At 31.6% G+C, this 23,585-nt stretch overlaps 2 protein-coding genes across 2 annotated transcripts; one reads left to right on the top strand and one right to left on the bottom strand.

The window, feature by feature from the left end:
- Nucleotides 1-984: 984 nt before the first annotated feature.
- Nucleotides 985-3,932, bottom strand: LOC107908937 (root phototropism protein 3). The gene is made up of 4 exons (XM_016836247.2): nucleotides 3,363-3,932; nucleotides 3,213-3,282; nucleotides 1,816-3,123; nucleotides 985-1,742 (listed from the first exon to the last, which is right to left on the bottom strand). The coding sequence occupies exons 1-4, from the start codon at nucleotides 3,473-3,475 to the stop codon at nucleotides 1,194-1,196; spliced, it is 2,040 nt and encodes a 679-aa protein (XP_016691736.1). The 5' UTR covers nucleotides 3,476-3,932; the 3' UTR covers nucleotides 985-1,193.
- Nucleotides 3,933-17,732: 13,800 nt separating this feature from the next.
- On the top strand, nucleotides 17,733-22,284 carry LOC107907729 (acetyl-CoA-benzylalcohol acetyltransferase). The gene is made up of 5 exons (XM_016835056.1): nucleotides 17,733-18,935; nucleotides 21,488-21,618; nucleotides 21,839-21,918; nucleotides 22,023-22,078; nucleotides 22,219-22,284. The coding sequence occupies exons 1-5, from the start codon at nucleotides 17,733-17,735 to the stop codon at nucleotides 22,282-22,284; spliced, it is 1,536 nt and encodes a 511-aa protein (XP_016690545.1).
- Nucleotides 22,285-23,585: the final 1,301 nt, after the last annotated feature.

Raw genomic sequence — 23,585 nt, 5'->3', positions numbered from 1 at the left:
ATTTTGAAAAAAGAGAGAATTTCATATAAATTCAAGCAAGTTCTTTTCAATTTCATTTTGTTGGTGGGACTTATTTGTTTTTGTTGGGTTTTAACTACTCACATGAATGATATTAATTTGTACCATAACCTTATCCCTGCACCATATAATTAAATTATTGGTAGTTCATTATGATTGTTTGTATGATTTTTTATGTTAGATTAGGGATGCAAAATCTAGAATCGATTTGTTTTGAATGGAGTTTTTTTGCGCGCTATCTTCTATCAGTAGTTGTTTGATATCTCTCGTTTTAAGCACACAAATGTCTCTTTGCCCAGGAGATCCCGAGTGACTGTTTAAGGTTTTAGTTGTAGTCACGGTGGTCGACTTTTTGGGCGTTGAATAGCCAGCCACCAACCCCTACACTGTCCCTGACTCTGTCTCAATGTCAAACTCCAGACAGTTTTTCCAATAGGATGAGGACAAGCCATCGAAATAAGAAATTCCAGGTGGCCTAAGGGTCGAGTCGTGCTTTAGTGCTCGAGTCCAATGATGGTTCGCGTTCTCTAAGCCCTAGTGACTTTCCGTCTATTGAGCAATGAACTGTATAGAGACTCTCACCGTATCATAATTGATGGCAAAAGGTGTGTTGGTGCTCTTTTTGTTTCTATTTAGGCGAAAGGGTTGATTCAAGCAATGGACCCCTTTTCTCCGTTACGAAGTTTAGGTTTACTAGAGTTTCAAGATATTCTATTGCTTTCTTTACTTATGCATCTGGGTTTGTGGCTTTGTTGGGCTTTGTCGGACTTTGTTAAAGAAGTTTAGTACATTCTATTTAATATCTATGACACGGTTTATTTACTAATTCAATAAAATATTTCACATTTGATATTTAATATTTATCTTAAAAGCAACAATATATTATGCAATAAACATCAAGAGCCCTGTTCCATTAGCATATTTGATTTGGCAGGCATTGGGACTAAATTGGGAATTACAGAAGAATGAACACATCAAACAAAATCGCATAGAAACACAAACAAATTTTGAATGACAATTTGAAGTTATTTTCATGGTGGTGGCTTTTTCTTTTTCTTTTTTATCATGGTAATCACTGTAAAACATCAACACTGCAATTTCCTCAAAAATTTCAAGACAAAATAAGAGGGAAGGCTAACACATGATGGGAAATGTAGAGTTTTAAGGCACCTCTTTTACGAAATCGAATTTCTCCATCTTCTCGGCGTCTTTCGAGTCTGTTCTGCCGCCGTCGAAATTTGAGGTACGATGTCGTGGTTTTCCACGGCTGTCATCTTGGTGAGTTTGCTCAGTTTCTTCCATCCGCTTGTCCATGCCGATGTTTGTTTTTGCTTCGACATCTTTTCGAATTGTCGTTGTAAGTTCTCCATGTCGTTTTGGAGCTCGAGGTACTTGGCCTTGACGCTCTCGAGCTCGAACTTGAGTGTGTTGATGTCCTTCTTAGCAGCTGCCCATCCTTCTTGGAACGATAACGGCGTTGCTTCGAGTAATGTCTTGTGGTTCGGTATCAATGGTTGGTATTGAGTTTCCGCAGGGTCTTTGAGTGTGCTGTTGGCCAATGCATTGCTTATTTTCACTTGCTCCGAGAAGAGAACTTGTACCACGATTCGCAGGGGGAGCCGTTCATTTTGTGCAGCATGCATGCAGGCATCGATCGAGAGCTTTTGGCAGTCCATGACACGGCAGAGTCGCTTCCTTTCATGTTCGGAGAGTGTCGGATGTGCCTGCAATTGAATTTTGTTACCCCATTTGATCTCAATGATACCACCATTTGCAATATGTGGATAAAGAGGTTACCTTAAGATAGGAATCGATAGCTCGATAAAGTCCGTCATCGCAGGTCCTTGCAGATTCCGGCAAAGCTTCAGCCAGTACCTGAAACTTTGTCAATGACAGGTTTCGATCTCTCGAAACTTCCGTAAGATAACTATCAACAAGCCTGGCAACTCTCATCTTGGCATTCGGATTATTGCTCCTTTGTGTTCCTTCATACATGTGTTTGTCCGAAAAAGGCGGTCTACTCGGGCTCGAACTTTCCGTCTGTTCTTGAACAAGGAAATGTTCCAATAGTCTCTGAACAAGGTCCACATCGTACATGGTTTCACTTTTATTGTAAGAAGGAATGAGAAGATCCGCCAGAGTAGCTTGTTCAAACTGCATCCCGACTCGTTTCTCCAATTCGGTTACCAAAGCTGGTGCCACTTTCAACATGTTAGCCATCCGCAAAAGCCGAAGTAAGAAACTGCAGGAAACGCTGTCTTTCTGCGGCGGGATTATGCTAATCAGGCTCTCGATGATCATCCGTTGATCTTTAGCCTGAATCGATGGAGTATCGTCCTTCGTCCCGGATACAATCATATGTAGTCCGCCTTTCCAACTACTACTACCAGTACCGCCACTACTATTACTATTGGTACTAATACTCATATCATCCGCTGGCCCCTGACCCTGACCATCTTTTATCAACCCTGGAAGCCATTTCGCCGCGTAATGCATGATCGACGCCCCGATCAACTCGAACCGCATACCCTTCACCTTGATCGCCGTAATAACCCTCACGAAATGATCGGTCCTAAGGATCGAAACGTCCTCGAACCACCAATCTGGAGGCACAGGTTGACTCCTACTGGGGCTAGAATCCTTCAAATCATTCCATTTCGGACTCGAAACCTTACTCGGTTTCCCAGTATACGCCCACTTAATCCCTTTCGGATTAGCACAAGCCTTCCAAGCTATAGACTCACTGCAGCGCCGCACAATTTGAAGGTTCTCCGCCCATGGCGACAGTTTCTCACAGCTTTTCAACACCAGTATCGAATCCCTCCATGAAGATAACACCACATAGCTTAAAAACGCTTCGGTTTTGAATATAAGGTTACCTTCGTCCAAATCCTCTGTCATTTCAAGGTACTCTGCAGCACATCGTAAACCAGATATGTTCGCTGCTGTTAAATCCACTGCAATCCCATAGCAGAATTTAGCTGCTAACTCAAATGCTTCGGGTCCACCAGGGAGATCTTCCAAAGCAATTTTGTTTAAATCTGGGTGGTTGTTTGATTCATATATAAGCCTATTCACTTTTCCACTTCGAGAAAGCATAGGATACTTTCCCGGGAAAATAAAAATAAGTGAGAAGAAATTTATGGTTTTAGAGCTTTAAATTTTTTTTTTTGAAGTTTTAGATAAACAGCTACCTTGTGCAAGTGAAAATTGACATCTCCAACTTGAACTAAAAGGTCACTTGGAATATCTGTAGCAACATACCTGCAAACAAAATAAATGTAAACCTAGAAACAAAAAGAAAAACCCAGAAAGTTAAATGAGGTCCATGAACATAAATATACCAGGACTGGCCTCTAAGTTCAAACCCATCAGTTTTGACACCATGTTTGTTGGAGCTAAGAACACCATTGCCATACTCTCTACCTCTGACAGATTCAGTCTCTGATTCCCACATATTCGAACTGGGTTTTGGCTCTGGTTAAAGTGACTCTTACACTAAAAAAAGGAAGAGAAAATGAGGGGAAAAAATTACAGAAAAAAGAAAACAAAGAAGAACTACTAAGTGGTGACACAATAACAAAGAGAGAGTTGATGAGAGGAAGAAAAGGAAGAATCCCACATGGGATGCTTGGAATTATCTTGAAATTGTCGGCTTTCTCACGGATTTTCAAGGTGTTTTTTTTTTGCTTACAGGCTGTGAAGTAATGGGGACTTGTAGTATAGTATCTCACTGTTCTTGGATCAATTTTGGATGGTTTTGCCTTGCAAAAATTTTGATACTTTTTTTATAAAAGAAGAAAAAGAAAAAAAAAACAGTGGAGAATGGAGATTCAATTTCTTTTCCTCTCTCTACCATTGTTATGTTACTGTTTTTTTTTTCATCTTTTTTATAAATTTTAAATGCATAATCTTAAAAAAAAAAAACATTCCTCGGTTTGACAGAGATAGAATATAGAGCTGCTATGTTTACGTAACACGACCCAACAGGTGTTTGACGAAAGGTTTGAATTACCAAATGGCCATTGCTAAAATATACACTATACACTTAAATTTATGTTTTTTTTTTTAATTTAAGGTACCCGAGTATGAAAAGTTCTCTTTTCAGTCACCCAAAGTAAAATGTTCGCAATTTAAGTATCCATGTTCCGTAGTTTGTTCATTTTGATAGTTAAAAAAATTAGTATAATAATAAATTTAGCCCTCAACTGTTATATATTATATTAATTTAGTCAGAATTTTAAAAAATTAACCTTCAAAATTTATAAATATTTTCAATTTATCCTAATTCTAAAAAATTATATATAAAAATACATAATAAGAGATTTAAATTTTATAATAATATTTAATAGAATAAAAATCCCTTCACCCCCTTCCCTCCTCCTCTCTACTGCCAATCCTTAATTTGCAGCAAGAGGTGGAACTAAATGTATATCATCTCTTCAGCGTACCTCTAAGGCTCTAACTAAACTTCCTTTCCACAAATATATGGTTGGAAGCATGGAAGAAGAGTTTCGTGATGTCTTTGTCATTAGGTACGATATCTACGCTGTCATGCACGTTAGTAACCACTTAGAATTTATGAAAAATACAGTCTTTATGACTGCTATACTAACATAGATGCATGACTTGTATTGGTTTTTCTCCTTCTATAGCTGCAATTTGATTTGCTTATATTTGGATCTCTCTTGTAACCTGCCCTTCTGGATTTATTTGCAAATGCTAGTCCTTAATTTGTAGCAATAGAGAGGGAGAGGAACGATGGTGGGGGAGGGGGGACAGGTCCGGTGGGGGAAGGGGAGACGCTGGAGATTTTTATTTAATTTAATTCTTATGTATTTATATATATAATATTTTTTAAAATTAGGATCAAATTGAGAATATTTATAAATTTTAAGAGTTAATTTTTAAGATTATAACTAAATTGATATAATATGTAAAAGTTAATAGCTAAATTTATTATTATACTAATTTTTTAACTGCATTTAATCAAAGTGACCAAAATGACTAAACTATACAACGTGAGTGCTTAAATTACAACTTTTTTCATCTTAAGTGCCTAAAATGAAATTTTTTTTATAGTTGAAAGATTATCTATGTAGTTTATCCTAAATTTAATTATAATTAATTGGCAGACATAGGCATGTAATCTAATGAACACAATCTAATTTTCTATGTAATTTTGTAGATTGATCCAAGAATATTGGAATAATCAATGCATTATTATAATCTAATTTAATAATACTTATTATTTTTTTATTTTCTATGTCTATTTTATGGTTCATATTTAAGATCCGTGATTATTTCTCCTAACAATGTTCTTTCTAAGGTTTGAACATTCATACTTTCATTAAAAATATAATGTGTCTTACCATCGTACCCGACCACATATTGATATTTAATAATGCTTATCAATATCATTTTAATGAAAATATTTATTAATGCTTACTGGTATTAGTTAAATGTGATATTTATAAAACAGAGCATATACTTAATTATTTTATATTTTAATTCTTATAAATATAATAAAAGTAATTCTTAACTAGTGTCTATGGGCACAATTAATAGAATCCTCGTTTAATTAGTATTAATGGAAGAACGGGATACGAACTTTGAAAATGATATTATTAAGAGAGACAATCTCAAACCCCAAACATGTATTATAAAATAGACATAAAATATATATAAAAAATAATTTAATACTGCTAAGGGATTTTCAACTCTTTCGAGAGAAAATTTTAAAGTGGCATTTTCAAAATTAAAGAGGTGGACAATGAAAGTGTAGTTGCTCATAAATGCCCTATATGTTATAGAGCACAGGTTCAAATTCTACCAAAATGTAAATATTGAAATTTTCTTCATTTGCGGTCGTCTGCACATGCACAATCCGTTTCTTTCGACACTCGTCCAAAGAACGTTTTAATTTTTAATATTATTTCAAAAAATTCAATTTTAATTAAATAAAACTTAATTAAAGTTAAACATTTAATTATAAACATTAGTGCAGAAATATTTTAATTTGTAATAATAAATCAAAATTTTAAACCAACTAATTCAATTTTAGATATAATAATAAAAAAACCCCATAATTCATAGACACTAATTAGCATGTTCCTATTTTCCATGATTGCTATTCAAATGAGCCGGATGTTAAGGAAGAGCATTTTAAATCAACCTAGCTAGACTCTATATTAATCAATTCAAAACAATATGATGAACTGTCTCACTATTTTTTACATTTTTATTCATTAATTACTTGTATCCTTTTTCCATTTTTTTTCACCATGGACTAGGGATTAATTTTATCCCATCAATAAATAAATATACAAATTACTAATTCTTAAAAAATATGTAAATATAGCCGATCGAGTCTTAGCTCGATTGGTATGGGTATTGTTGGCAATGCAGGAGGACGTGAGTTTGAGTGTGCTGAAGCGCATTATCCTCCTATTTATGGGTTGGGGAGAGACTATGGATAGTTCTAAGCATTGTATCAAAATGAACAGATATTATTAAAACCTATAATGAGATTGTTCAAAAAAATATATGTAAATATATAAGTTTATGTAATACTATTGGTATAAGATTAAAGACCATTCGTATAAAAGTGTTGAGAGTCGTCTAAATATATTTACATGAACTAGTAGAGAAATGAAAGATTCTTTAGTTAATTTTGGTTGAGTGTCGGAATAAAGTAATGTCTTGAAATGATTCAGTAAGTGGAAAGAGTTTATATAGACTGATGTAAGTCTTTTGAACAAGTGCTTTGTGGAGGACAGGTAGTTGAGTCATGGTGGACCTTTTGCACGTATATTTGAATGTGATTAAAGAGTTTATTATCTTGTTGTGATGTCTCTGAGTGAGTACAGTGTGACTTGAAGTGTTTTTTGAATACTAAACATGCAAGAGATGTGTGTCGAAGATGATCATGTAGTACATTATTAGTTGTTCTTATCGACAAAAAACTTCCTTACCCTAAGTAAGAGGATCTCCTCCGTATTTTCTTTTTAAATTTAAAGTGATTGATACATAAATATATAGAATAAAATGCTAAATTTTTTAAAATTTTTTTAATATTCCATAATCATATATTGGACTTCGATTAAATTTGAAGTTGAGCTTAATCGAATCATTAAATAGAACAAAACTCTTTTAATACTATATGTATTTCATTCACAAAATTCGGACATAAAACTTTACTTAGAGTACATTAAATCCTATCCAAATAAATTTTTAATTGATTTTTACCAAACTCGAATTAATTTGATTTTTTTCAATTTTATATTACCGAGAGAATCGATTCGATTACTAATCAACCCTTTTACTCAATGAATAAAAATTAAAAATTATATATACATATTTTTTGGTGAAAGATAAAGAAACAATTACATCAAACTACTATGAAACCAAAGCATCACTTGTTGTAACAAACTTTAAAATAGCTACGAGCTCCCCAGAGACTTGGTGAGCACCTTCCTTCCTATCAGAAGATATTTTGGGTAAAAAGTCTAGAGCTTTGTTTTCTTCCCTAGAAACATTCCTTAATCTCCATTGTTCTTATCAGTGTAGATCCTCACTTGTGAAAGAGAATCAGACCATCCACAATTTCTTAGTTGAACATCAAACATTGAGCAGTTATATTGAATTGATTTTGGCTAATTAATTTATTTTAAATCAAATAGATCTTCAATTTTCGATTGAATCAGTTGGAGAAATTTATCAATAAATTTAACATATATATATAGAAATTTAATGAGTATATTTTGGGCATGCAGAAAGATTTGGAAAAATAGAATCCAATTGCATGAGAGAATTAAAGGTAGTTTTGAGAATGTATTGAACTAATACGTGGGTCTTTTTTCCTTTTCCTTTGTTTTTCTATGTATAGCTCTTGCCCTTTACTTTTTTTTTAAATATTTAAAAAATAACTCAAATTAAAAGCTTTATGAATAGGGTAATGGTATGGTACAAAAAAGATTATAATTGTGGGAGCATTTATGTGAATTTACCTTATGAAAAAGGAATAAAAGAAGTGGTCCATTTATGGAATTGTTGCCTTTTTCTTCTACCCCATGCGACATGGAAGTGAAATTACTTGCGCTTTTAAGGGCTGCATTTTCCGTACATTCTGTGCTTTTCTGCAATCCTTTTGTGTTTTTCCGGTTGCTTTGCTCTGCTTTGGTTTAAGGATTTTAATATTTTTAGATATTAGATTTTGAAAATTGATTATAATTTTTTTAGTTTTTATAATCTTTTATGTTTTATTATTTTTTATTTTCTTAATTTTAAGTAATTTTTTTGATACGTCTCATTGATTGGTTTAATTATTTTAAAAAAATTAAATTGGGGTAAAGAATTACAGATATAATGGTCAAATTGATAAAAAAATAATATAGGTATCAAAGTGATAATTTAACTATAGATAAAAAAAGTAGATTCTTTTTATCTTTTTTATCACTTGGAAAGAGAAGTTTTAGCTGATGAAGGGTGAGTCTGGATAGACGGTACATTTACCTGCGATTAATTAGTGTAAAAACAACGGTAACGATGAGATTAGATACTGTAGTGTGAGATAAAAAGTAAGCTAAACGCACCACTCATCCAAACTCACACTAACACTCTTCCCAATCCCAATTTATTTATTTATAATATATATGAAATTAATTTACTAGAGAAATATATATTAAGTTATCAGTAAAGTAAAACACTACAAGTTTCAACCTTTGTATATTAAACACTAAAAATAGGTAAATTTCATAAGGATAAGTTAGTAAAATATGTTTTAAAGTAATTTTATATTCGATCAACCAAACATAAAAACATCACATTTCAACTAAATGAATCAAACAAGACAATGTAATCGGTAATGTGTTAAGCAATATACATTTCGAGTAATCATGTTATCAATGATAATCTTACATTTTGTAAACCAAACATCTCTTAGAATTTGTTTGGACAACACAAAGTAATTGGATGAAAATGTAATTATCATGATACTAATTACACTCTTTTGTAATTATAAAGAATTGTAATTCTTTAGACGCGATTAGTTGAAAGAATGTAATTACATTGGAATTCCATATGCCACATAATAATAATTGTAATTACACGGTTATATAATTTATAAGAAATTCGAACTCACAACTACATAATTTACATAATTATTAATATGGTTTTTTTTCTTTATCCCAATTAAGTACCTATAGTTTTTAGTAATGTACACATGTCATACATTCATTGGACCACATGATGCCATTTAGTTTATATTGAATCTTGAAGTCAAACTCATGTATCAAGTTAAACATTAGAACCAAACTCAAGTACCAAATGCTACATTAACCTTAAAAATAATGACTTCTTAGTTTTTTTTTTATGATTGAATTAATGTCATGAGTTAATTATTTTCTAACTAAGTTGATGTTCGGTTAACTCATGAAACTGACTCAATCTTTATTTGTAGGTGTTAAGTGTAATTTTAGATTTAGGGTGTGTTCTTCATTACAGTGGAAAAATACTTTTAGGTTAAATGTGCTTTTCCACTATAGAAGTAGATCTGCTCATGGGTTGGGCCGCCTGGCCCGGGCCGAAGGCCTACTCGAAAAGTGTGAAGGTTTGGATAAAAATATAGGCCCGAAAAATGGGCTTAGGCAAAAAAAAAAAACCTGTAAAAATAGACTTACCTCGGGTAAGGCTTTTTCGGCCCGACCCGAATATGTAAAAAAAATTGCATTTTTTTACTTTTTTTCTATTTTTATTTACTATTTTACTATAATTTCACCTATCTTAATTACTATTTTACTATCATTTCACCTATCTTAATTGGATTATAATTTATTTATGTTATATTAATACCTTGCAAGACCACCATCAGAGTTAATACACCTATAAGCTCAAGATTTCATAAGCCTGGGTCATCAAGATCAATTATATGACATGAATGGTAAATATTTATTCCCTATGCATGACAATCTATATTAAAAACATGCTTGGGACGACAAACGATAACAAGATACTCACATACAAATTAATTTATAGGAAGTTCAAGACTAATACATGAACAACGTATGACACCTCAAAAAATCAAGATAAGACATCTTCTCTCTTAACACGATTCTTAACTCTCCTACTCTTGGATCCTCTCTTGAATATACATATTTTGACCAGTCTAATTTCTCACTCTCCGCCCCCAAAAGAACCTTCCCAACGTCAAAACCTTTTGTTCATATCAATAATTTATTAAAATTTTAAAATAACCCAAAAATGTAGCAAACATTTTGTAGCCTACATGTATGCAATCCCTCTATTATTTGAAAGAGAGAGCATTTTCTTTCTAGCAAGTGGATGGCTTTTTAAAAATAAAAAAATGAAATGAAATTATGGGTTTTCTTAGAATTTTCCACTCAATAATCAATGGGATAATCTTTTGCAGAAAAAAAAATTGTGTCTATCTTTTTAATTATAGTGCTGTGCCACCATGTTAGAAACATATAGTCCAAAAAAGTGTTGAAAGGATTCATTTTTGTTCATATATATAATATTTAATGGAGAAATGAAAATTGTTAGCTGATTTCACGGCGTCCCCAAAAGACCCAACAAAAGGCTTCTCCCTTCTACTGTTCTACTGATCACAATCACTCCTCTCCTTCGGTTTTTCTTTTATTATTTTATTGCTGAAATTGACCCACCACCATTTCTCACCCTTACTATTTTATCAAATATTTAAAATATATATTTTTACTATCTTTCGATCTTCATTTTATGGACTATTTTCAAAGTTTAAACTTTTCATCTTTAATATTTTAACTCACGCTCTCTTTTTTAAAAGGATAATATGCTTTACTATTACACTTAATATTTATTTGTAAAAAAAAAAACCACTTTTTAATACATTGAGAATTATTAAATTTATTAATATTAAACATTTATTAATTATTAATAGTAAATAAGGGTGTGTTTAGTAAACCATTAAAAAAATTTATTTTTAATGAAATAAAAATTTTCAACATTTAATATTTTAAATAAATTTAATAATCATTTTAATTTTTTAAAATTTTTAACAAAAAAATGCTAAATAAAATAAGTAGGCAGGTAAGTAAGTAGCTATTTATCACTTGTAGAAAATATTAAGTTAGTTATATTTTATTAAAAAAATTGACATAAGTTTTTTTTTTGTTAAAACAGATAAGATATTCAAATTATTATATTTATTTTCATCTAAAACTATTTAAAATAATATAAAATATTATATTAATATAATTAAAATTTAAAATAAATAGTATTTTAAAAATTAATATTGAATTTTATCAAACAATATAATTATGTTTTGTACTTATATTTATTAATTTACCAAACAAATTTCTAGTATAAATTCAACATTTATAAAATATAATAATAAAGATTCAGTTATCAAACACACCCTAATTTTTTAAAAATAATCATCAATAAAAATCTTTATTATTATTTTTTACTTTAGGTTATTATATTTATGATTTTTCAGAATTTATTTAATTTTTCTTTTACCAAAAATTTTGATATTCGATCATTATATTAGACCTCGATTAAACTTAAATCCAAAATATATTGAATTTTTAATAAAATTAAATTAAATTTATAAAATTTAAACTCGAAATTTTATTTAATAACGGATAAATTCAAAAAAAAAAAAACCCCAGCCAGGGCAGGGCAGGGCAGGGCCCAGGTGCTAGAATTGAAATAAATGGGAGGGTGAGCACTCGGCATGGGCGAGGAATATGAGTGGGTGTGCTGCAAAAGGAATATTATTTAATGACATAACACCCTTCTCTCTGCATATGTTTATTAAAAAATAATTTCGTTATAGATTCTGATAATATTTATTTTTATATAATATCTAAAATTATTTATAGTCTCTCATCAACCCATAAATAAGAGGATAATGGGCTTCAACACACTCAAACTCATACTCTCTTATATTGACAACAATACATATATTAATTAAACTAAGATTTAATAAACTACTCATACGTAATTTAAATTTGATATTTGTGTGTTTTTGTTTCTTTAATGTTTTTATATAAATATATTCATGTTATCCCTTTCCCACCCTCCGAGATTCTTTTTATATATGAATAAATTATTCTGTACATTATTAATAAAGTTTAGAAAATTACAATTGAGTCCAGGATACTATCATGTTTTTCTTTCATTTTTATAAAAAAATAATATTTTAAATTCACTTGTACAAATTTTTATTTTATAATATATGTTTATTTATATACACATATTATAACTTATCTTTGTTAAGTAAAAAAAACTATTTATTAATTACGAATTTAAATAATAATATAAATAGTAATACTATCTTAAAGTATTGTAAGAAGAAGAGTCCGAGGATTTAAACTCAAAGGGACCCCAAAAAAAAAAACCTCCACTTTCAAATGAAATCAAATACTTAATTTATAAAATTTTTCTAATTTTGATCACGAAATTTTAAAAAGTTATAAAATATCATTGAATTATTCGAAGTTTTCATTTAAGTTATTGAGATGTTAAAAGCACTGTTATATGACATTTTTTATTCACATTGCTTACACTAGTTGAAAACTCTCATTCCTATTCTCTCGTATAATTTATTTTTTTTCGTGAAACAACTTTTAATATCATAAATATTTGAACTAAAATCCTAACAACTTTCTTTTATAATCTTCGACACTGATCAACATTGACTTGAATTTAAAGTATATTCTTTTACTCATTGATGAGTACTGATCTATCGTGCTGATCTTTGAGTTGTTGCTTGGAGTTTGTTAGTCAAATTTAAAAAGAACAACTTAACAATCCAGTAACTTAAATAGGGGTGAGCAAAATTCAATTCGATTCGAAAAACTTGATAAAAATTTTAAATTTTAAATTAAATAGTTTGAGTTATTCGGATCAACTCGAATAAAAAATTAAATTTTTCGATTTAACTTGAATATGGATTACACAATTCAAGTTATCCGAATATCTGAATAAGAAAAGGTAAACTACGTCGTTTTGATAAATGTTTACTTTTTCTAAAGTTAAAAGTCAAAACTGTTAAGTTAAAAGGTAAAATTACGTTGTTTTGATGAATGTTTACCTATTAAGTTAAAAGGAAAAATAATTATATTGTTTATTTAGTTAAATAATTTTGTACTTTGTTTACTAGTTAAATAATTGATCCATTTAAATACAACATTGAATATAAATAATAAGATCAATTAACTCAACTCGATTTGACTCGAAATTTTTTACTTGACTTCATTCGATTCAATTTGAAAAATTTTCAAATTAAATTTAATTGCTAAAATAGGATTCATCAATTTAACTAACTCAAAATCTTTTTACTCGATTCAACTCGACTTAATCAAATGTTGACTTTGAAATAATTGAATTAAGTAACTAAATAAATTAGAGTAACAGTAGGTGAAAGAGGAAAGTGAAAGAGGGTGATGGCATGGAAAGCGGTGGTGGGAAAGGAGCCACGTAACGCACCATTCTCCCCCACATGCATGTCCCCTCTGCTTGTTGGGGATTGGACTCACATTGTTTGTATTCAATGAAAATTCATTTCTCTCATTAATTATATATTAATTCATTACCATAACCTTACAAACATTCCCACTTCCCTCATTTTCCTTTTTCTTATTCAATCCTCCACTTGCACCTTCTCATTCTCATCTTTCTTGGTCCATAACTCTTCTTGCCTGCCTCCGATCATTCTTTATTTCTTAATTACCAATTGCACCAACATCGTATATATATATAGAAAGAAAGAGAGTTATTGGATTAGAAAAAGAGAAAAATATATATAGAGTGCAAGTAGAGTTGTTCATAGGTCGGGTCTTGAAAAGTGGAAAAATTTAGGTAAATATATAAGTCCGAAAAATGAGTTTCAACAAAAAAATAAGACCTATTTTTTAAACGGGCCAGGCATTGAGTAGGTTTTTTGGTCTGGGTCTAGGCCCGACTCAGCCCAAATTTACAGAAAAAAATATTACTACTGTTTTTTATTGTTTTGTTATCATTTCGCCATTATATTACTACTATTTTATTGTTATTGTTTAGATGTTTATAACTCTTGTTTTATTATTAATTTTGTTACTATTTTAGAGATATTTGTTTGCTAAGTTGAACTTATTTTAATGTTATTTAAGTATTTTTTCCATTTGTTAGGAAACATTTATTTTAATATTTTTTATTGTATTTGATATATTATATTTTTAAATTTATTTTATATAAAAATAATATAAAAGAATTTTAATACGAGCTATACTTGGACAAAATTTTAAGCCCATTTTTAGGTCCGGGCCTAGAAATCGAGCCTAAATTTTTTACTTAGTCCAACTTGACCCACGAACAACTCTAAATAGAAGTGTTTATGAATCAAATCAAATTCATATATAGTATTAATGTCATACTTTTTTACTCATGTTTTGTTTGATTTGAAATATGAATCTTAAATTTTTATTCAAACCTACACATATTTGTAAATTATTATTCCAATCTTGTTTAAGTCTATACATATTATAAATTATCTAAATTATAATTGAACAAAAAATTACATATTATAAACATGAAAAATAAGTTGATTCAAATTTGGGTTTCCAATAAAGAGCCCAAGCTCAATTATATTTTAAATGAATGTTTAATTTTGTTTAAATTGAGTCCATATTTTTATCAAAACTCTAGTAAAAGTATCATGGAAGTTTTTGTACTAAGAATCAGATTGTATTTTATTATCTCTACTTAAAAAATGGGCAAATTAATCCCTATGTGTAAGATCAAAGAGCAAATTGGTCATTCTGTTAAAAATTCCATCAATTTTTACTGTTAAAAACTGATTTTTGTAAATTAACATGAGATGCACGTGGCACGCCATGTTTAACTGTTTGAATATTTCATTAGCCACACCAGTTTAAACAGTTGAAATAGCTGAAATTTTTAACAAAAAATATCAGTTTTCTCTATGATTTAACATACAAAGATTTATATAATCGTTTTTAAGTAAAAGAAATAAAATATAATTTAACTCCTAATACCGATATCTCTTAATATTTTTACCTCAAAACTCTTTTGAGTGTGCCATTGACTATAAACAGGTAGGTTAGTACTTTGGACAGGTGTAGTGTGGAGTGATGGGCAAAAAGCCCAAATCCAGATAGATATGCTTTAGATTAGCAGGGGTCCATTGGCTGTTCAGGTCCCATTTTTTTTCTTTCTAGTTTGAATATATTAATGGATAAGAAATATTGAGAAATGCCCTTTTCTTATTAATCATTGAGGGAAAACAAAAATTTCCCACTTTTTCTTTGTATTTTCCCTTTCACTTTTAAGGGTGAGTTCATGAATGATGTTTTTGGCATTTCATCATTTTTAGGGTTCTCTCTACTTACACCCCAACATGAGTTTTGGTGGGTCAAGCTGACTTGTGTTTGATAATTGAGTGTATTAAAGTTTTAAAACTTTGGAATTTTCTTTGTCAATTGGAGTTTGAAATTCTTTTGATTTTGGGCCGACTCCAACTCAAAAATCCAAGATTTTAGTGCATTTTTCTCACGGTTTTGGTCTTGGATGCCATTGATCTCTAAAGCAGCTGGCATTTCAATCAGCTTTAAACAGCACACAATGGCATCCGCCTTCCCCTGGCCAGTTCAAATTGAACTCCGACCGATCCTCGATTGGTAATCGGGGAGCTGCAAGAGCTGGTGTCATTTTACGTGATTGCGGAACTTTGGGTTCTTAGTGACGGACTCGTGCTTGCAAACCACACTAACATGTCTAAACTCCTCACTTATTTTAAGCATATCTTAGTGACATAATTTCTGTTTTAATTCCTTTTGTTTTACTTTTATAATCTATTTTATTGTTTTTTATTATATTTTTTAATATAAAATATAAATTTCATTATTATTAACTTTTAATCATTATTTCTTGTCAATAACATAAGAGAGCAGTGATTAAAGCCTCTTGTTGATATCTCCAAATGACTCGTTTGATTAAATTCTCTCTCCCCAATTGGCAAATTGACTTTGTACTGACTAAACTATCATTTCACATTATTAACATTTTACAATTTCATAGCCCTATTTTTAATCTCACTACCAACAACTTCAATACTACACTAACCAATATCCTTACCACTACTATTTTTTAATCTCACCTAAACAATCTTACCAATATGATTGCCCGCTCATCCAAATGAATCCTTAAATTCACCTATATTCAATTCCCATACACTATAAATCAATAAAGTATCTAACAATTACAATAGAGTTGCTCTCACTTTTCTATGAATAAATGTTCAATTAGTCATTTAATACTGGATTACCCGCCTGAAAAATGGAAAAGTTTGGATGAGTTGAACTTTAGGTAAGATTTTTGGCCCGAATCTAGCTCGACCCGAATATATTATGTTATAAAAATACTATATTAATTATATATGTTAAATAATAATTATATATATTTATATTTATATTAAATCACTAACCCAATAACAATTAAACTCATTACCCAAAACCTAAAAAAAAACTTACCTAACTACATAACCCAACCCAAAATATAAATTTTAAAAAATATATTTAATACAATAAAACATTTATTGTATTTTTAATATAATAAAATATTTATTACATTTATGGTAGTGTTTTTAATATAAGTACTTTTTACTGTATTTTTAATGTGTTAGAAAACATTTATTTTATTATTTTTAGTGCATTTAGTGTATTATATTTTTAAAAAAATATTTTTAAATAAAAACTAATCTAAAAAACTCAAATATGGGTGAGCTGAATTGAGCCCGGGTTTACTGTTCTTAAATTGGGTCGAGCTTGGGTAAAAAGTAGTCCATTTTTCGGGTTAAAACCGGACTTGAAAAATTGGTCTAGATACCTTGCATAGGCTCAACTTGAACCCGATCCGGCCCATGAACGCCTCCACTCAAGAGTAAGTCTAAGTAAGAAAATTCGAAAAATGATCCAAATCAAGTTATTTGGATGATTTATAGGATACAAGTCCATAATCGTAATTATCTAAACTAAACCAAAATTTATTTTTATTTAATTTATAATTAAATTATTTTAGAGTGTAAAAATAAATATTTTAAATTTCATATAATATAAAAATTATTTTAAAAATACTATAAAGGTTATGTAATTTTTTTATTTAATTGAAATTTAATTTTTTTAAATAAATTTACCTAAAATACATAAAATAAAATAAAACTTATCTTATTAAATTAAATCTAAAAACTGAAAAATTGCAAATAGAAACACATTATGATGAAGGGTTGACAAAATTCCGAAAGAATTTAACTCACCCCTACTAATAAGCACCCTTATTCGAGAGAATAGTTATATGAAACTGTAATTTCATGTCATCTCTATTTAGAATAGGGATGACATATAGAATTAAAGTTTTATACAATATTTTCTCATTTACCTCTACCATCGTGGAGCGACAAAGAAACTATTAATTAGCTTGGAAAAATCAAAATTAGATGTTGTGGAAACTGATTTTGTTCTAACACTTTGTAATAAAGAAGGCCTTAAAAACCATAATTATGGTGATTTGCGTTAGAGCACAGTGATCTTAACTTATAACTCCCATGCATTTTTCTCTAATCCTTCTAAATTAAATTCAAAGATAGAGACTTGGATGCAGAAAACTCAAAATACCATTATATAAAAGGCATTGCAAAGATCCCAGTTCAAAAAATGGAGGTCCAAATCCAAACACGAAAGTTAATAAAGCCATCGTCTCCAACACCACTTCACCTCAGAGAATTAAAGCTTTCATGTTTCGATCAAATCGCTCCTCCAGCATTCGGTTCCTTCATTTTCTTTTTTAAAGCACCCATTAATGGCCACCAAACACTCAAAAAGCTCGAGTCTTCACTCTCCGATGTATTAACCAAGTTTTACCCTTTTGCTGGTAGGTTCATCCAAGACCGAAACGCCATTGATTGTAACGACCAAGGTGCTGAATATTTAGAAGCTCGAGTCAGTGTTAGTCTAAACCAGTTCATATTGGAAGAGCTCGACGTTAAATTGGTGAACCTTTTGGTCCCATACCCGAATGAGCTCGTGTTTACCCCAACAATCCTGGCGGTTCAAATCAATGAATTCGATTGTGGTGGTTTAGCCATCGGAACCAGCTTTTCCCACAAGTTTGCTGATGGGTTCACGATTTTTGGGTTCATGAATGGATGGGCTACTTGTTGTAGAATTGGTGTCGATGCTGTGAAATGTTTGAGTTTCGAAACTGAATCCCTTTTGCCTGATGGGTTTAAACCAACGTATAAAATGCCAGTCCCGGATGATAATTTAGATACCCTAATCACAAAGAGGTTCATATTCACCGCGTCCACCATAGCTGCTCTGAAAGCCAAGGTGGGGGTAGGGCAATTTTCTAGGGCGCAGCTGTTGATCGCCCTCATATGGAAGGTACGAATTTCAATGGCGAAAAAGAAGGATTCATTACAAATTTTCCCATACAATTTTCGTGGGAAAACAGCTTTACCCATACCATCAAATGGAGCAGGCAACCTGTTTATAAACATCCTCGTACGATTCACAGCTAACGATGACAAGAACCCTGATTTGCTGCATTTGGTGAATTTAGTGGGAAATGAACTGAGGAACGCCGCTGAAACATTCGGGAAAGCTGAAACTGCTGAGGATTTGTTCTTGTCAGCGACGAATTCATCGAGGGAGATCCATGAAACACTAAGTAAAGGTGACACTGAAATTTGTATCTTAACGAGCTTGTCTAAGTTTCCATATTACGAAGCTGATTTTGGGTGGGGAATGCCTGGTTGGATAGCCAGTGTGCATAAGGATGTAGAAATGGTTTTGTTGATGGATACTAGGTTTGATGGTGGAGTTGAAGCATGGGTGACATTGGAACCTGATAACATGGTTAGATTTGAGCAAGATCCTGACATTTTGGATTATACTTGCAAACCTTCGGACTACTTCACTCGATGCTTAGTGGGTTCTGAGAATTAAAATCCACACAAGTGAGTTTAGTCAACGATATACGTATTGATGTTATGTTTTCCTTAGACTTGAAGTTTTTTTTTTTTTACCTTTATTTGGTATTAAAAATTAAATATATGAATAAAAGCTTAAATTAATTGGTTGACGCAATATTTTTTAAAGTTGACATTCAATTTATGCTTTAAACTTTATTTTTCAATCTTTAAACCACGACGTCTTCCTTAAAATGAAAAAATTATGGAACAAATATGTGGGTTTGACTATTTTCTTTAAAAACCCATCTAAAGTTAAAGCAAAAGTGAATCTAGTGTTAATTAGGGGCAATTTGCTCTTTCTCAAATTATTAGGGTTTCAGTTAAACAACTTTAATCATTGTTTTCTTATGGGGTTTTTTATTGAAATAAATTTAAAAAAAATTAAATACCGAAATAGGTTGTTAGATAGATTAATTACCGAAATGGTATGTTTTTTAATGGCGCCAATCTGACAGGCGTCAATGAATTTTTTATATTAATATATTTTTATTTTAATAAAATATTATTAATATTTCCCGGATCAGTATATGACCCGGGTATAGATACGAGGCGCGACTAGTTGCGCCTATCTCGGAGGCGCCAATGGTGGAGCCTATTTGACAGGCGCCACTGCTGCTTATTTTTTTTCCCTATATATACCCCCGAAAATCAAATGAGCACAGGCACAAAATTTAGCAGAGGAACGAAAATAAGAAGATAGGGAGAAGAAAAAAAGAAAGGAAAACAATAAGAAGGATAATGTATTTTGGTTTATTTCTTTTTAAATAGAATGTAGAGTATTGTTAGTAATTTTATTATTTGAAAGTTATTTTGTTAGGTTATTAATTTTGTTAGCTTCTGAATGAAAAATTTTGTATTAAAAATTTTATGTAATTTTTTTGCATTTCGAAACTGTTTTAAGAATTTTGAAAATTTTTTAACAGATCTAGTATTGAAGATGGAGAATCAGTTTTTTGTATGCGTTTATTTCGATGGAGAAATTTTGACAACAACCGTGGGATGTATATTTGAATGTCGCAAACAAGTAGCAATGAATTTTAATAGAAATATCTCGTTTGATGATATGAAGGAAAAAATTAGTGAAAAAATTTATAGACGTTGTGGGAGAAGGATATCAAAACTTTTCTACAAGTTTTCAATTTCGACGGTGTAGTGACCTAAAAATTTGGCGATGCCACGGGCACTAGTCGAAATGATTATTGCAGATTTGAAAAGAGAATCTCGATTTTATTTGAAAAAGGAGTCGCCACCGATCTTTTTTCTAGGCGTGATCGGACACCTAATAAATTCTCTTTTTTAAAAGAAAAATTATTTTCAAATTTTCTAAAAAAGAGTCGATTTTTGGTCCATTTCAAAATCCAGAGAAAATTAAGGTTCGGGAGTCGGTTACGCACGAGGAAGGTATCAGCACCCTCGCGACGTCCAAAATTGGTATCTCGTTAAATGTGTATTGTCTTAATTTTCAAAAATACAAGTTCAATTTAATAATTAATCGTGATCTGATCAAAATACGAATTTTTTTTTAAACAAGAAGATTTTTGAAACAAATATTTTTTTAAAAACATGAAAATTTTTAAAACACGAGAATTTTGAAACACGAGAATTTTTTTTGAAAACACGATTTTTTTTGAAACGCAAAAATTTGTAAAACACGAGAATTGTTGAAAACACAAAAATTTTTGAAAACACGAAAGTTTTTAAAACACGAGAATTTTTTTTTTGAAAACATGAAAATTTGAAACACTAGAGTTTTTGAAAACACGAAGATTTTTTAAATCACCGGAATTTTGGAAACGCGGAAATTTTTGAAACATCGAAACTTTTGAAAACACGAAGATTTTTGAAATGCGAAAATTTTGAAACATGAAAAAAAATTTTGAAGACAAGAAAATTTCGAAACACAAAATTTTTTTTCTAAAACCCGAAATTTTTTTTTTGAATATTTTTTATTTTTAAAGGGCGTATCGAGTTTAACGCAAACCGGCGATATTCACCCAACGTAGCAATGAAATCAACGATTTTATGTTAAATCGATTCAATTTAATATTTAATCGTGATTCTTATTAAAACACGAGAATTTTTTTAAATACGAGAATTTCCCCTTTTGTTTGTTTTCGACTTCTAAAAGGACGTCCCGTATTTAACACGAGCTATCGATATTCACCCAACATAGCGATGAAATCAATGGCTTGATGCTAAATCGGTTCGTTGCCTTATGCATTAAAATATATATTTTTTATTTTAAACATGCAAATAAAATGGCATAATAACATTTATATAAAAAAACTATTTTCAAAATACTAATTTAAATTAAATGAAACACCATTTAAATACATGAATTAAATTAAAATGGATAAAAATTACCAAAAACCCAAAGTTATGGGCTTGAAGAATAGGTTTTTTTCCCTTTTTTTTTTGCTTCGGATTGGGCCTTAGTGGGCTGCCAGGCTGGATGCTGGCCTGCTACTGGAACGGGCCTGGGGCCTGTTACTGCTGCTGCTGGCCTGTTGCGCCTGGGCTGCAGGATGCTGGGCTGCTGCTGGGCCTTCTGCTGTTGGGCTACTGCTGTTTTTTTTCTTTGACAGGCTTGCTGTCTTTTTTTTGCTGATTACTGTTTTGGGCCACTGGGAACGGGCCTGTTGCTGCTGCTGGGTGCCGTGGGTCGGGTCGTTTCGGTCGGGTCGGGTTGGGTTGACCCGACTGTGATTTTTTTTTCTTTTTTCTTTCTCTTTTTCTTCTTTCTTTTTCTTCTTTCTTCTTCTTCTTCTTCTTTGGGCCGAACCCCAGCCGCCTTGCGCAGTCGACGGCGCTTCCTCCGCCTGGTGCAACGGCCGACGGTGGTGTGGTGGTCCTCTCCTCCTCTTCTTGTCCTCTTTTCTCCCTTCTTTTTTCTTTTCGGATGCTGTTTTTTTTTCTTCTTTTACTTGCTGTTTTTTTTTTCTTTTTGTTGTTTGGCTTGCTTGAGTTGTAGGTAGTAGTGGTGGAGGTGTCACAGTGGCGGTGCGGCAGCGATGGTTGCAGGAGGAGGTTTTGGGCTGCTATTTTTTTGAATATTTTGCTGTTGTTTTTTTTATTATTTTTTCTTTGCTGCAAAAACTCGCCCCTCTCTTTCCCTAATTTTCTTCTTTTAAATCCTTCAATTTTGTCTTCTTCTTCTTTGTTTTCAGGTGGCAGTGGAGCAATCATGGCCTAGGGAGGCTGCTGGAGCTGGCCTGCTGGTTGCGGCGATTTGACAAGTCCAGAAGGACCAAACTGCAGAAGATGCGAAATTTCTAGGGTAAAAGTGTAATTTTAGGAAAATATGGGGCCAAAATGTAATTTTTGGAAAGTTTAGGGGCTAAAATATAAATATAGGAAATTTTAGGGTCTAAAATGCGATTTAAAGAAAATTTAGTGGTCCGTGTGTAATTTATATTTTTTGTATTTTTTTGATTTATTATTGTTTTATTAATTATTAAAACATAAAAAACAATGGGCCAAAGCCCAAACAAGTTCAAAATTAAATTATTTAAAACCCAATTATCCAACCTTACATGCCCAACCATTGGACCCAACCATTAGGCCCACATGAGGCAAGCCCAAAAAATCATAATTTTTTAATTAATTGTTTTAAATATATATAAAATAAAATAAAACAAAACAAAACAAAATAAAAACACGAAGAACGTACCGGACAAAATTCAGTGATTACTGACGGATCCAATAAAATTTACCGAAATGAAACTTGTAGACGATGAAGATGTGGAGACAATGATCGCTCTTTATTGTAGGACTCAGAGCAACCAAAATGCACCGATTCAGTTATTTGCTGAGTTAGCTGGTGTGAAGGCAACTAAAGATCCCACTTCATTAGGTGAAGAAGATGGAGTTTAAGAGCCGTGTATGGTGGTTCTGGTATCGTATGTTGATAGTCAATCAACTATACACGGGACCGATATTGATCTTAATGCTGCACCCGAGACTGATGTGGTTGGCGATTATGTATACTATAGTAGTGATCCTGTTGATCACGAAGTTGATAGTGAGAGTGATCCCGACGTAGACGAGGTCCCGGATGATATTGAAGACGAAGGTGTGAATGAGGATGGAAACGTTAACGCGTCTTTAGTCGAAAACCAGATTCGTGGTATTGTGGTACACAATAGTCCTGGGTGATACGGCGAGAGGAGTGGAGTACGGTGGTGGAGACAAGCCCGCGAAATAGTCATCACCCCTCAAATCTGGATGATAAGAACTATCCTTAGAGTGTAGTTCCGTCTCTACCTCCAACTCCGGCTCTGGGTCTGGTGCATGATGCGGATCTAGAAGGGGTTGCCCAATTCGTGTCGTATGCGGAGGGACTACCATCGACCGCCCACCAAACAAAAATGGTTTCCTTATCTCACAGTACCACTGTATGTACTCTAACGAGGGCTGCAGATCCAAAGCACAATCCATCTGAGGTACCCTCCCCAACCGGTTGCTCCATATCGTAATATATTATTCATGCACTTCTCCCCAATCATGTCTATACATCCCCCTCTTGTTCATCCCA

The sequence above is a fragment of the Gossypium hirsutum genome, chromosome D02 (assembly GCF_007990345.1).
Source record: "Gossypium hirsutum isolate 1008001.06 chromosome D02, Gossypium_hirsutum_v2.1, whole genome shotgun sequence".
Classification (NCBI taxonomy): Eukaryota; Viridiplantae; Streptophyta; class Magnoliopsida; order Malvales; family Malvaceae; genus Gossypium; species Gossypium hirsutum.
The sequence above is the reverse complement of the archived record's forward strand: the minus strand, read 5'-3'. Positions and strand labels throughout refer to the sequence as shown.